Source organism: Trichoplusia ni, chromosome 1 (genome assembly GCF_003590095.1).
Source record: "Trichoplusia ni isolate ovarian cell line Hi5 chromosome 1, tn1, whole genome shotgun sequence".
NCBI classification, from domain to species: Eukaryota; Metazoa; Arthropoda; class Insecta; order Lepidoptera; family Noctuidae; genus Trichoplusia; species Trichoplusia ni.
In genome coordinates this window covers 15,871,499-15,887,613 of record NC_039478.1, presented here as the reverse complement: position 1 = coordinate 15,887,613, position 16,115 = coordinate 15,871,499, and the positions used below count along the sequence as shown (strand labels likewise).

Genomic DNA, 16,115 nt, shown 5'->3' with positions numbered 1-16,115 from the left:
TATGGAGTTGAGATGTTTTAAAAATGCATTTACTTGGTTAGATGGTAAAATTGTGAAAGTGTCATCTACGTACCGTTTATAAAACCTGGGAGTGAAAGGAGCTGTTTTTAAGGCTGTCTCCTCGAAGTCTTCCATGAATATATCAGCGACTACAGGGGATACAGGCAAGCCCATCGCTACACCATCTACTTGTACATAGAAATGATTGTTCCACAGCAGGTAGCCAGATGTGAGGCAGTGTTCTAAGAGTTCTGCATATGCTAGAGGTAAGTTGTTCTCTGCTAGCTTCTTGGAGACAATTTCAATGCAATCCTTAACTGGTAGGCATGTAAACAGGGACTGTACATCGAAACTAACCATTACTTCATTGTCATGAAGATGTAGATTTTTAATTTCATTGACAAAATGGTATGAATCCTTCACAAACGCTGTCGTGTTGCCTCTGAGTGGTGAGAGTGTTTTCGCGACGTGTTGAGCCAATCTGTAGGTTGGTGTGTCGATTTGGCTTACAATAGGACGAAGCGGGGCGTTTGGTTTGTGTATCTTAGGCAACCCATACAGTTTAGGTGGTTTCGCGCATGTAGGTATTAAGTATGTGACATCTAGACTTAATGCTTCGGAGTGTTTCTTAACCAAGGCGGTGGTGGTTGTTAACACCTTCTTGGTAGGATCAGTTACCATGATACCTGCAAAGGTGTCGAAACGTCGGGAACTAAAACCAAAAATTAAACCGCGATAAAATCCGTAAAAGTCGTTTCATTTCAATGTCTAACATTCGCGTAAACCTAAGAAACCACTATGTAACCCAGTACGGACTGGACATAGCAAATAAAATACGCCGGTTGGAAGATCTCAAAACTAAGCGCGCAAGATACACAACATCTTTAGCATTCTTGAAGAGATGCCGTGACCACAATCTCATCCCAACGTGTCTCAAGATATCACCTAAGAAAGACATACGAGGGAGCGCCAAGATCCTCCATCAGGCAAGCAAAAAGTTACTCGTACTAAAAATTCACGAAACTCGTTCCGACCTACAAAATTTAAACAAAACCGTTGAGATCGTGACTAATGATTTGAAAACAGTTTTATCAACTTTCGATTTTGATACATGCTTAGAAAAACTAAACAAGCGCGAAAACACCAAATATCTCGAGAGCAAACTAAACTTAATAAATAAATATGAAAAATTAAAATCAAAATCGAACGCGTCAAACAAAATAAACGAAAACGGAACGCGCCCGCCAAACGTCAACCAATCACGCGCAGTTATAAATCTGTCAAAACAAACGTTAGATACACCGACCGTGCAAGTACTACAAAAAGGTTTAAATTTCGCTGTAACACCGCGTAGAATACCGTACGAGGACATTATTTGCAATGTTGAGACTTGCCTGTTCAACAATAACGTGAGGAAGGAAGATTTGGAGGCGATACGCCAAGATATATCATCTGTTCTACGTCGAAGTGTAGTGCCCAAACCAAACCTCCCTAAAGCCGAACATCTCGCTTTAAAGAACCTCAAGAACAGACAAGATGTAACTATACTCCGTGCAGATAAAGGAAACGCTACGGTCGTCATGGATACATCAGACTACAATGCAAAAATAGAAGATCTATTGTCGGACTCAAGTACATATAAAGCAGTGAAAACTGATCCTACCAAGAAGGTGTTAACAACCACCACCGCCTTGGTTAAGAAACACTCCGAAGCATTAAGTCTAGATGTCACATACTTAATACCTACATGCGCGAAACCACCTAAACTGTATGGGTTGCCTAAGATACACAAACCAAACGCCCCGCTTCGTCCTATTGTAAGCCAAATCGACACACCAACCTACAGATTGGCTCAACACGTCGCGAAAACACTCTCACCACTCAGAGGCAACACGACAGCGTTTGTGAAGGATTCATACCATTTTGTCAATGAAATTAAAAATCTACATCTTCATGACAATGAAGTAATGGTTAGTTTCGATGTACAGTCCCTGTTTACATGCCTACCAGTTAAGGATTGCATTGAAATTGTCTCCAAGAAGCTAGCAGAGAACAACTTACCTCTAGCATATGCAGAACTCTTAGAACACTGCCTCACATCTGGCTACCTGCTGTGGAACAATCATTTCTATGTACAAGTAGATGGTGTAGCGATGGGCTCGCCTGTATCCCCTGTAGTCGCTGATATATTCATGGAAGACTTCGAGGAGACAGCCTTAAAAACAGCTCCTTTCACTCCCAGGTTTTATAAACGGTACGTAGATGACACTTTCACAATTTTACCATCTAACCAAGTAAATGCATTTTTAAAACATCTCAACTCCATAAATAACAAAATTCAATTCACTATGGAGTTGGAGGATAACAAATCTCTTGCCTTCCTAGACATATTAGTTAAACGGAATCCTGATCAGACCATAAGTCACACCGTGTATCGCAAAAAGACCCATACAGATAGGTACTTAAACGGTGAATCTCACCACCACCCTAAACAGTTAGCTACCGTGGGAAAATCTTTGTTTCAGAGAGCACACGGACTCTGTGATGACAGACACCTTGCCGCTGAGCTTCAACACGTCAAGCAAGTACTGCGAGACAACAAGCTCCAAGTTCCACGGCCCCGTCACAGAAACCGAGTGAAGCCAGCCACAGTTGATCGTTTGCCTGCTGTACTACCATACGTCCGAGGAGTCACTGACAAGATTGGTTACATCCTGAAGCGAGCTTCAATTAAAACATACTTCAAGCCGCCCAAGAAGATTAGCCAGTCCCTACCATCTGTCAAGTGTCACATACCTCTACAAGATGCAGGAGTATACAAACTAGATTGTGACTGCGGCCTGTCTTATATCGGTCAAACTAAACGAAGCATAGGGACCCGCGTAAAAGAACACATAGCTGACGTCAAACACCGCCGCTCAACGAAGTCTGCAGTCGCCGAACATGCTGAAGGCTCCAGCCATTATATTAGATTTGATCAACCACAGATCCTCGCTAAAGAATCCAAATTCCTACCAAGGATGTTTCGCGAGGCTATTGAGATTAAAAAACACCCTAATTTCAATAGAGAAGATGGCTGGAAGATATCACCTACTTGGGACCCAATAATACAAAAACTCAAAGCTAAACCCAAGAGCAGCGCTGCAAGACATCACGACACAGTGAGCTCATACTGCGTAGGTCGGACCATAAATAATTAATTAAAAATATGAAGGTAGAACGAGCAACATCTTCTGTCAAGACGAACACCATCTCAGTCTGCCCGTGACCATGATACCTGCAAAGGTGTCGAAACGTCGGGAACTAAAACCAAAAATTAAACCGCGATAAAATCCGTAAAAGTCGTTTCATTTCAATGTCTAACATTCGCGTAAACCTAAGAAACCACTATGTAACTCTATAACTGTTTTTTTTTTATATAACGATGTCGATAAATCGAAGTCTGAGAACCAATAATGCCTCTTCTGTTTTTTTTTTTTAATTTTGTGCGGTTCAATCTTAACAGGTGAATTGCTTGTCCGCAATAGCCCTTAGCTGATTAACCCATTTTAATCAAATCAGCTAACTGTGTGCAGTTTGATCCAACTTGAAAGATAGTTCGCTTAGTAAACTTTTGCATTTTTATCTTTCATGTGTGAAGTTTGTCAGGTCAACTAGTAAAATAATAAAACTCAAACAAATTCCGAAGTCACTAATCCCATCAAAAATGTACGTGTAGGTAAAAGGTGAGAAAGGTGACCGAGGATACGACGGAGCTCAAGGCCCGCCCGGCAAAGAAGGGCCGCGAGGGCCGCCCGGTCCCGCAGGGGCTCCTGCAACTAATATCCAATACATCTCCGTTCCCGGACCACCGGGACCACCGGGCCCGCCGGGACCACCCGCTGTTTACCCCAACGAAGTGCCAGATACACTGACCGATAGCCCCGGGTTCAATCGCCTTGAGCCAAGCGCAGGTAAGCTTCCAATAAAGTTTCTACATTTTATTAGTACGTGTAAAAACCCTTTACATATCGGACACAGAATAGCTACCATTCAATAAATCATTTCTTCAATAAATTGAATAGATTATGGAAAAGTCTTTTTAGAACTATTATGACACCACCTCTAAAAATTGAAATGCTTTCGTAGCTTAATGACAACTGAAAATTTTTTTTGAACAGGAAAACAACGCGATCCTCTGCAAATAATAAGAAACTTGAACCATTTGGTACAATACCGCCAGGAACCGTACGGTAAGCAATAGTTTTTCACAAATATTTTTCCTAGGAACTAAGTCTGAATTGTTTTTCTTATACACCGGTAGCGGTAAGTTCGCAACTTGCTGAGTTCAGAAATTCCTATTTACATTTTAATGTTGCAAAAAATTGGTTTGGAGTAGAAAACAGTCGAGCACTGTGCAATAAATGTTAGTTTTGTAAGAGAGTTTGGAAACTAGGAGATTTCATGTTTTTACGAGTGGTTTTTCTTTGTAGCTTATCGCGATCCCTTGGATCCTCTCGGTGATAACGCAGATTTTGAGGACGATGAAGATGGACGGGCTATCGTCGGAACTATTCTGTTCAAGACTACGGATTCTTTGATAAGGGTAAGTTAGGGTTATTATTAGTATAAGTATCTCAAATGATGACTGATAGTTACTCTAAAGCAATCGCCCATAAAACCTTTCTGTTTAAGATTTTTAGTAAATTCTTAGTAATTCGTGCTCAGGCATTATACATACTAACAAATAGTAAGTAAGTTAATTGTTTATTATTTTTTGAAGTTATGAATATTATTGCAAAAAACTTAGTTATTTTAATTTAATGTCGAAAAAGTTAAAGCCAATTTTAGTTACCATATACATTTTTTATCCATCTTTTATTACCTTTAACAGCTACCCATACATAAAAGTATTTTTTTCCAACAGCTTGGCACAAACAGCCCACTGGGCACTTTGGCGTACGTCATACAAGAACAGGCGTTACTTGTTCGTGTCAACAACGGCTGGCAGTACGTCGCGGTGAGTAACGTTACAAGTTGAAACTATACACGAATTTTAGTTTTCGTAGCAAGATAAAGAAAACCAAGAAGAGCGTTAATAGAAACAATAAATTAACCTTTTTCTTTTCGTATGGTTGATATACTTATGACGTTAAAGTTTTTAAATAATTCGTATACTTTTGAATTGATTGTTGATCACACATTTGAAAATTTATCAGTGATGTTAGTTTTCTTTATGTTCTTTTTTTCACGGTTTTAGCGGGTGATAACTATTAAGTTAGTTGCACTTGAATTTAATTTCGGAGACACGGCCGGTGTCAGTATTTGAACTTATGACTTCTGACTTGGCAATTTAATTGTCATACTACTGGGCTATTTGATGACCAACATTCAATATTTACATTCAAAACATGTAACCTGTTCTAATTCAGAAAGTTAATAACGATGATTAGTTTAAATATAAATTATAACGTCATTTTGGGACACCACAGATTTGAGGCCAAATATATAATGCAACCTATAATTACTCAATTAGTCTAACTCAATAATCATACTCAATTTATTCATCAACACTATGAATGAACCAATTTACAAGTACAATTTAGTATAGCAAATATAATAACACAAAGATACAGAATCTACTTTGATCAATTGCGAATATACTTGTGGATATCGACAACAATATCTTCAAGATTCGCAATGAAAAGGACTGATGTTGGCATCGCTTCGCTAGACAAAACCGCCCGATCACATAGACCTCTGTTCCTATACTTGGGATTACGTATATACTTCTATTGTTTGGCATCACGTATCTATGATAGTATAGAAACGCTGGTAAAGCTGCCTATAGAAATTGAATGGTTATTATTCCTCGTGTTTGTAGATATTGTGATATTAATTTTCTTTGTTGAAATTGAGTTTGTTTGGTACGATATTTTACAGTGATACTGATTAGTTTAAAATGAAACAAAATTCTGAAGTTTTAACATTTAGCATTAGAATGTTAGACGTCTGAAATAAGGTTTTGGAATATTTGATAGGTTGTTTAGTTTAGTGGCAAATAATTAACAGAATTTTAATTGCTTTAAACTCACGATACAATTTTTTTTTTCATTTATAAACGGTTCCTGCACCAAGAAATTTAATCGTTCCATCGCTATGGGTATCACAAGCATTCACATTACATGCACAAAGCTCCCGGACTCGTAATAATGCTTGTGCTATGCGGGGTCAAATCCCTGACAAAGAGCACACATTGGCTTTAGAGTCGATGCAGTCGCGAGTCAAACATGCTCTTTTTTTAATTTATTGTACTTCATTCATACATCTAAAGCCATTCATAAACATAACTAACCTAGTAATTTTAGAAATGCAAACATAAAATTACGCACGCGTAACCTTACTCCAGCCAATTCTAGGAACAAACCAAGACAATTTACATTCCCTATATTAAATAGAGTTAATTTCAGTAATACCCTCTGCCAATACAGTGAAGTGGTGTGCGTGGTAGTTAATGTACGGTTGCGGTTAGATAATTTGAAACACCAGCTTTTAACACGACACATAATGGAATATGGAATTATTAACTATACTGAATTATTAACTTTAGCCATTAAGTAATTGGAGAGAAAAAGAGTGTGGTTACAATAAAAATAATAGATTAAATCTGCTTTGCTTTATTTGATTGGATTTTACAATGTAGTTTTAAAGTAATTTGATTTTAATTGCTTGTTATAGCAGTCAATATCTAGTCGGGAGGGTTCATTAGATTAAAATACTGAAAGGAATTATTCAGAGATTATAATTTTGATAGTAATATTACATCACAAGACACGGTTTTATTCATACCATGTATTGAATCATCATACTTATGAGATCAAGTGCTGAAGAATAACTTCCTCGAGATTTTGTCTCGTTTTTATTTTTCATGGGATTTGCTGGCTTAGTACTCGAATTCAACACAAAGGGTCGTAGTATGTTACTCTCGCATCTTATCAAAACTATAGCAAATAAACGTACTAGTTTCGCCACATCAGAATCTGTTGCGTAGTTTACACGACTAAGGCAAGAACGGGAACAAAAATATAGCAGGAGCGACTGAGTTTTATAATAAGTAGTGATTTGCAAACCGAGTACCAGAACTCCAATAAAGAAAGCTAATGCTCAGCCAAAGTAACGAAATCAATAAGGCTGCTTCAATAATCTGTGGTTGTTACAATATAACAAGATATTTATTATTTAATCTAAATTGGTTCATAACTTAACTCGCCCTTACCGACCCTTGAGCTTTTTCATATGGATTAAAGCATTTCCAGTCATCGACAAAACAAACTTGATTTCTAAATATTATTACCGCGAGATTTGAAAAACATTAAATATTCATGAATAATAAAGAAAATTTTCTTTTCGCTGGACTCTAAGGAATACGAAATACCTTCTTTATTCGGGTCTTGTTATTTGGACGAAACTTATTCCTATTCCCAAAGGATGTACGTCTAAATGAGTTAACAATTTTGCTAGTGTGTAAACGTTTTAATTTCAGTCTTAAAGCCGGTGTCTAAAGTTCAAAATTAATTGTACAATTTACATCAGACGGTTACGAATTCTTGCTTTATGAGGGAAACTCAGCGGTGTCTACACTTGAAACTCATCCATCAGTGTTTTGTGCTAACGTTCCTTATTTTCTCAGTTGATTACACAAGACTTAGATTAGTGAATTTTAGGGTTCCGAACTCGAAGGGGAAAAACGGAAGCCTATGAGCATTATCTGTTGGCCTGTCCGGCCGTCGGCCACCAGGCTGTATCTCACGAACCGTGTTTCCGACCTTTGACTGGAAATAAAGCAACGATTGCTAAGTCCATTATTTTGACATTTATTTATCACCAAAGAAAAACAAGTCAGTTACTTGTATTTTTTAACCTATTGCACCGAACCCTCAGAATCTTGAGTCTGACTCGCACTTGACCGGGTTTTTTATTACAATAATATCTCTGTGTATTTCATTTTTGGCCAAAATTGATATTCTGCTTCTTTTATTAGATGGGATCGTTACTGGCTATTCACACACCACCAGCGGGTGGACCTACAAGAACCCCATTGCAAAGTATTCTGGAAACTTCCAGCTTGGTGCATCATAAGAATCCTGCTGTTGAAGGACCTGTGGTAAGACGATTGTGAAAAAGTTTGCTATATTTGCTTTTTTATATAAATTTCATTAATGGGATAAAACAACAAATTATCTTGCAATTTGCATTGATTAAAAAGTGTACACAAGAAGTGCTAAATAAAAAAAAATAACAATCTCGGAAATATTAGAATCCTATTCCTACCTTTCTTTGACTGTCAAAACGTAGTTACTAGGTAAAACTTAATAGGGAAAATAAAATAACCTTTTAAAGCACTTAAGGGCAGACATTTTTCATGGGAATGACATTAATTTTGAAGTGACAGTCTTTTCTTTGAATACAAAATTTCATCAAATCGATTGAAAGGAAGATGTTGAAAACTTAATTTTGCGTAGTAAGCCTTCATTACTTGGAAGTATTTTTTGCTGTGACTGTACAATTTACCTGACTTCTTGTGTTACATCTAAAATTTAAGGATTCAGAGAGATTTTAGCCAATCTAAAGGCCAATAGTTTGTGACGATGATCAACGACATTTTTTGGACCAACCTTGTATACAAGAAGACTAATATTTTTCCTTACATTGACATATTCAGTTTAATGTTACGCTAATAAATAATAAAATAATAAATAAATATTTTTTACCTTAAATCACCATTTTCTTTTTTCCTAGCTACGTCTGGCAGCTTTGAATGAACCACATACAGGGGACATGCATGGAGTCAGCAGCACCAACTATGAGTGCCGGAGGCAGGCTCAGAGAGCGAATATGGATGGCACGTTTAGAGCTTTCATATCGTCCAGGTAAGAACAAAAACTTATATATTGCGTTGATAAAACGACTGTGAGAGATGAGACCAACATTATCTTAATTGACTTTATTTATCGCGATCCACTCCAAATGGTACCATATTTTTTTCCCCATAAGGATAGATTTTCAGTAAACGGGTTTCAAGATATCTGGTATATACGTTGCTTAACTCCAGCTTGTTTCATTCTTAGGGTCCAGACAATAGACTCTATTGTAAGTTGGGTGGACAGAGAGATACCGGTTGTGAACACGAGAGGTGATGTGCTCTTTAACTCCTGGGGAGAGATGTTTGATGGGTCCGGAGCACTCTTCGCGCATGCGCCAAGGATCTACAGCTTCAGTGGACAAAATGTTCTCATGGACTCCGGATGGTGAGAAAACTATTTTTCATTGTATTCTTCTGATATTATTTTCTAGGGAAGTTGTGTTTGTTGAAGTGTAATTTACTAATGTCTCACTGAATTGTTTTGACAGGGTTCTCTGATAAGTTTTAACAAGTTGAAAAGTAACTAGATGTTGTTGCCATCCTAAATAATCCCAACCATTTTCCAGATGGAGACTTTCTCAAAGATCTACATAAAATTTGTATTATACCGTCCAATTAAATTTACAGCATTTCACACAGTAGGTCCAAAGGGGCTTGAGTAAAATTAAAAATAACGTCCACACAAATGAAAACCTCAAATTCGTCATATAAAACCAACAGCAAAACTTGTCCTATATTCGAGAAATCAGGTTAATGAAAGTACTTCCAGTAATTTGAAAAGGAACTTACGTTCTAGTGTTGTACAAAAAAAGACTTTACAAATATACCAAAAATTCAAAACGAGTGAAAGAACAGTGTTTATTGAAGTTGATAACCTGAAATATTTGCGTTATTCTCTTTGGCAATTTGTAAAAGAGGACGGTATGACTAGTACCGTATTTCAATGTTCGTACCCAATAAACTCAAGCTAGAAGCTGGGATATTGTATCTTGGCTACAAATACAAGTATGGAAGGTAGAATTTTCTGGATTTTGGCTCGGATTAGATAAGTGTGGATTGGTGTCTGGTGGATGCGGCATGATTGAGATTTGTGAACCCTTTTGATTCTATAGATAACTGGCTAAGAAATGATGTGAAATGTTCGTTACTGAAATTGACTACATTACTCTGTTAATTTATTAAAAATGTTTCTTCTTGTTTTATAAATATCAAAGATTATTATTAATTGAATGGGTTATGGATATGGATATGGATCTCTTATAAACCTGAATACTTTTTAAGCTGCTTTTTTGTTGGCAACTATCAATGTCAAGCTTAAATAAGGGGCACACTAAGTACCTAAGAGTATTGCCTCTCTATTTAGACTACTGATTAATTTGAATTGAAATATTAAATCGTATATTTCGTTTCGTTTTCTTTTGGTCCGTCTTTACTTACCTTGTTTGTTGTTCTTCTTACCGATTTATGTAATCAGATTTGAAATCTTTTGACAAAAAGACTGACGAACAACCATTGCGAGAGCTTTTGTTTTTTCTTGAATTTTATAATACGTTCTGTTTTTACAGATTAATGATTAAAAAAATCTTCTTATTCCCAATTAGTTCTGATTTAAGCCGACAGTATCCAACTAACCTTATTGAATTTAGCTACATACCTATATGTTCAGATTGTGCCCGATAAAACCAATATCTCTGAAGAATATCTACGAAATTCCTACCAATATCACGACGAATTTACTCATGCGATATACATTGCGTACAGGCCGACTAAAGCCGTGTGGCATGGTGCTAATCCGAATGGCGAGCCAGCAATGGATGCGTACTGTGACGCTTGGCACAGCAGTAATCCCGACAAGTTTGGGCTTGCGTCTTCGCTTCGCTCCAATAAGCTTTTAGACCAAGAGACGTAAGTGGTTTTGATATTTTGCGGAGACAGTGACGTTACGTAATCTTGTAATGATTTTAATGGCCCTTTTATCTTTATTATTTTTAACTTTAATAGAAACTGTTTTTCGTAACTTCTTCGTCGAAATAAAAACCAAAAAATGTGTAAAGATTTCCATGTTTTAATGAATATAATGTTTTCTGTTACAAAGAAAAAAATGTTTACGGCTTTGATGCCTAGTTGTTGTTGTAATTTGTATTATGGTTCTAATTTTAAAATAGTGATGATAAATGTTTTGTTTTTATTCAAAATTTCAATGAAGCACGATGATTTTGCTTTTCTGCAAAAATATGTATTTTTAAGTCTCTAAAACAATGTTGTGCTTGACTTTTTGTATGCAAAGCTAAGGTATTCTCTATTCACTTTGTTTCAGATATTCATGTAGCAGCAGACTAATAGTTTTATGTGTGGAAGCCACTCCAGTAGATACAGTTAGAAGAAAAAAACGATCCAAGTAAGTGAATTCGCTTGCAATTTTACAGAACAGAATTTTACCTGAAGATTTTGTATTTTTTATTTGGCGGTTTATATTTTGTGACAACAAGAGAGAGTTCACTGCCCAACAGTGGGCACACAGACAGTTAAAAACTACTTAGTCAGAATTAAATTAGATACTTCTTCTAAGCAGTGGGACACAAATATACAAATTAGGTTACATAAGTAGAAAAGAGAAAACTAAATGAGTTTTTTGTTTATTTTTAACAGGTATCGCAACTCGCCAGAGCAATTGAAATTTTTAAATGAAATTGAAGAACGAAATGATACTAGACGAAATTTATAGACATTGACTAACTAATTTTGATTAGGTGTAAGTAAAAAAACATGTGAAGACTGTAAATAATTGTATGTAGTTACATACGTTTTCGTAAAGCAATGATTCCGGTGGAACATATCGACAATATATTTCAAAATAACAGAACAACGCTATTTGCTTTAGATCATGTTTTTTCTGACTAACAGTGGACCAATATTTATTATTTATCTCAATTTAAAATTCATACATTGATATCCATTGCTCAGTTAAAAACACTTCTGATAATTGTTTTCAGTTTAATCGGCAATGTACGCTGAAGTCCAAGGCTTTTTTTTGTAACTTCTGTTTTTCGCAATCCCAAAAAGAACAGCGAAAGTAAAATCCAAATGCAACTGAAAGCATTAAAATACTTTGTTCTGCATCTAAAAGAGCGAATTATTAAAATGTTGTTTCTAACAACACTAATATTTTAAAACACTTTTATATTTTCCTTTCGCTGAGATGGCACGCTGACTGGCATCCTCCCACTTTTAAAACACCATTCTAAATGCACAGTGCATTTAGCTAAAAATGTTTGAAGCAAAAAAGTTACTAAGACACGAACAATACGCTTTTTGCTTACTTTAGTGTTTCTAGTCTTCCCAGTGTTCCCACAAACGAGTAACATTTGGCCTCGTCAAAAAAATATACAACACAAATGAGTTTATAATTAAAAATACATTTTCATTTAAAACCGCGTCACTGTAGTTAGAAAAATCATAAATACTCATTTATTTAAATATAAAAAATAAGTAGTTTTGTAAATAACAGACACAGTTTCTCTGCAAATTAATAATGTAAATAAATTTTCAAACTTTTCGAATACTTTATTTGTAATGCGTTTGCCTAAACTTTTAATTTTAGTGTGAATTTTATTTAACATTTTGAAATTATAAAATTCTAAATGTATTATTAATTTGTATTAAAGGCCTTTTATGGAGCCTAATTTTAAAATTAAATTAAATGTAAATTAAACTGAAATGTTACTATAAATAGCTAAATTTAGTGTTGTATCCTTATTGTATATATTTTTTTGTATATTTTAGGACTGTTCTCATACTATGTTTTAATAGATTTGTAAATATAAATGTAATGGTTTCTTAGGGTCCATCTGTTGTCTAATTGATATAAACGTGAATATCCAAAAAAATAAAAATGTATAATCTTCTTACTAAAAACAAAAATAATAATATTGATGTTAGTATTTGAAGTGTGACCAAACGTGCTTCCTTTGATATATTTGACCTCATTTTTGTACAAACTTTTTCTTCTATCTACTGCCAACGTCCTAAAAAACCTTTCATAGAATGAGAACAGTCCATGTCAAATGAATGTCAACTTTATCATTTGTCCAATAAAGTTAATTTTAATTTGTTTCCTAGACGCATCTTGTAAGTGTCAAGTGAAATGTAACTAATAAATGTAAGGACCTTGTAATTTTTCATTGTTAAAAAACGAACGCTAGGTAAAGTTTTATTGTACTTAATAAGTACAGATTGTTTTGAAAATAAAAAAAGTTTTTTAATTGTGTGTTGATATTTATTTTTATATTTCCTATTTATTACTCCCCAAATGAAACAGGCGATATAATGGTAAAGTATCTTTTTATCACACAGAAAAAACAATTGTCACTTTATGGAATCTACTTCCTATCTGCAATGCGGTACTCATCGTTATTTATGACGTAATACCAATTCCCCACTTGAAGCTCTCAACAATTAAGAATTAGGGCCATCAGAAAACGTCAAGGCCAGATTTTAGCATTAGAATCAACTAAGTATTAGAATATTTTTATCATGAGAAAAAAACCTATTGACCTCATGACTTACTTGGCTCATAGTAGACAATGCGTCAAAGGCTCGAATGACACAGAACCAGTGTATGGGCTGACTGACCAGTTCGGGTGCTGTCGCCCGTAAGAATTGCTAGTTGCCTAAAACCTCAACAATTGATGGTATTGCTTGAAGACCAAAGTTGGTTCAGTCCAAAAATAGGTTATGCTATTGCAATATGTTTGCATATTAGTACCGAAACACGAAAACATGAGCATTTGCACTGCCGCAGCGTCAGATCATATTTGAGTCCGATCATTTATCGCTAATACGTTTTACAATTTTGGAAGCCGGTGGCAACAGGGAGTGGTAAAAAGTTAGGCAATAGGCCATATGACATAGTAAGAGCTATTCGTCTCTCTCTTGCAAGAAGTCACTGACACATCAAAATTGTCCTTTCGTGCATATATTTAAGATATATTATGTTTGCTGACGAGGAAGCGAAAGAAGGTAGGGTAGACCGAGTGCACCATATGTGAGGTGTATCCAACCCTTAAGAATTCAAATGTTACGTTTATATTATTGCTACACTTAAGTAACCCTTCTTGCTCTATATACAAATATTTCTTATACTAGAGTCGTAAGCATAATAATTACCATAATTAAGTATACACACATAATTCGATACGTTTATGTAGCTGTACATCCTATGTAATTATTATTATTTTACAATAGCTGTGGCCCCCGTTTCAAATCGAAAATAATCCCACGGTATCACAGATTCCGGATAAAAACTATCCTATGTGTTAATCCTGGTTATGAACTATCCGTGTACTAAGGTTTCATCTACACCCATTCAGTGGTTCAAAGAGGAACAAAAATCCATTTTCATATCCCAAACTTGTGCGTTTATAATATTAGAATGCCGTAGATACTTGCATCTCATTACGTCACCAAATAATTTTTACATTTCGACAAACGAAAATTAAGAACTTTGGTAAACAGTTTAGAGAATGGCGAAACAATTGTATAAAAATACTAGCTATTGCCCGCGATGTCATCCCCGTCCTTAAAGATATATGTTAAGACATTTTGTTGTTTTATACATACTTTAAATATTCCATCGGGAACTACTTAAGAAATCAGGATAAAAGGTAGGGTATGTTCTTTTCCACGTCAATGGCTATACTATATGCAAGCCAAATTTCATCTAAATCGCCAAAAGCCGTTTTTGCGTGATTGAGTAACAAACATCCAAACATCCACACTTTCACATTTATAATATTAGTAAGGATTAATAAAAATTATAAAAACTAGCTTCGTATTCATATTGTCATATTGTAAAATAAATCATGATAACTGTAAAGCATTTTTCATTTTATTTTCATAAAGGAAAAATAAGGCTCATTTAATATTAAATTTTATACGTTTGCAGTAATAAGAAATTCAAACTATAATTCGTTTTAATTTATGAGTATGCGTTTATGTAAATTTTCTGATGTAGACGCATGCCAAGTGAAGGAAACGGGCCACGCGATTATTATAAGCTATCAAGTATTGCGTTTAAGTACGAAAAATACAAAAAAAAAAATACCGGTCAAAAGCGACTCGGACTTTCATCAATGAGGGCAAGATTACATAAGATACATCATATTTCATTGGCCTAGCCTTTTCCCAACTATGTTGGGGTCGGCTACCAGTCTAACCGGTTTCAGCTGAGTACCAGTGTTTTACAAGGAGCGACTGCCTATCTGACCTCCTCAACCCAGTTACCTGAGGAACACGACACCCCTTGGTTAGACTGGTTCAAGCTTCTGACTACCTCTAACGACTGTTAAAAATGTAAGAATAACAGCTGGGACCCACAATTTAACGTTCCTTCCGAAACACGGAGGAACTCCTTATGACAAAGATGGTCACCCATCTACGGACCAACCGCGTCAAGCATAGCTTAACCTGCGATCGTTTCACTTCTGCGGTTATAGCTTAGCGACGAGCTCTTCAAGATACAAGGAAAGTAAATAATCCAATATCTACTCAATATTGAGTTTTTACCTACATCTACATCATAATGTTAATTCTATAACTGTGTAACTATCAAGGTTTTTGAGATACAGCCAGATGTTGGATGACCGGATAGATAGACAGACAAACAGAGTAGCCACAGTGGTAAGGTTCCTTTTTAGCCTTTGAGTATGGACCTCTGAAATGAGCGATAAGGGTTCATAAATACAATTTAAATTATTATGACGTAGTTTCCATGTAATCTTTACTAATTTATAAAGCTGAAGAGTTTGTTTAAAAAAAGAGTTTGTTTGTTGAAAAATTATTTTTGTGTTGAATAGACTTTTCAACGAGGAAGGCTTTATGCTATAAACCATCACGCTGCGACTAATTGGAACGAAGATATAATTGTAAATGTGGAAAAAACAGGGCAGTTATAAATCATAACTTATATTATCTTCTAACTACGCGGACGAAGTCGCGGGCAACAGCTAGTAAAGCATAAATCTAAATCAGAACAGCAACAGCCAAAGATATTACTTTGCAATAAACTATAATTCAAACCAAAACAAAAAATACCAAATACATTGTTTCTACTTTTAATAAATTAAATCGTTGAATATAAAACTATCGCTTTAAATTTAGTGACGCACCCAATATTATAAATGAACGTAAAAACTATCGCTTGTCATTTCGTAAC

General features: G+C 35.5%; 1 protein-coding gene across 1 annotated transcript in view; it reads left to right on the top strand.

The window, feature by feature from the left end:
* The window catches only part of LOC113497200 (collagen alpha-1(I) chain-like), an 84,353-nt gene extending 72,025 nt beyond the window's left edge, over positions 1-12,328 (top strand). The window contains exons 14-23 of the mRNA XM_026876628.1: positions 3,719-3,953; positions 4,161-4,232; positions 4,473-4,585; positions 4,907-4,999; positions 8,021-8,143; positions 8,779-8,909; positions 9,108-9,287; positions 10,664-10,807; positions 11,220-11,300; positions 11,552-12,328. Coding sequence (XP_026732429.1) covers positions 3,719-3,953; positions 4,161-4,232; positions 4,473-4,585; positions 4,907-4,999; positions 8,021-8,143; positions 8,779-8,909; positions 9,108-9,287; positions 10,664-10,807; positions 11,220-11,300; positions 11,552-11,627 — 1,248 coding nt within the window. The 3' untranslated portion in view covers positions 11,628-12,328. The remainder of the gene's footprint in view (positions 1-3,718; positions 3,954-4,160; positions 4,233-4,472; positions 4,586-4,906; positions 5,000-8,020; positions 8,144-8,778; positions 8,910-9,107; positions 9,288-10,663; positions 10,808-11,219; positions 11,301-11,551) is intronic.
* Positions 12,329-16,115: the final 3,787 nt, after the last annotated feature.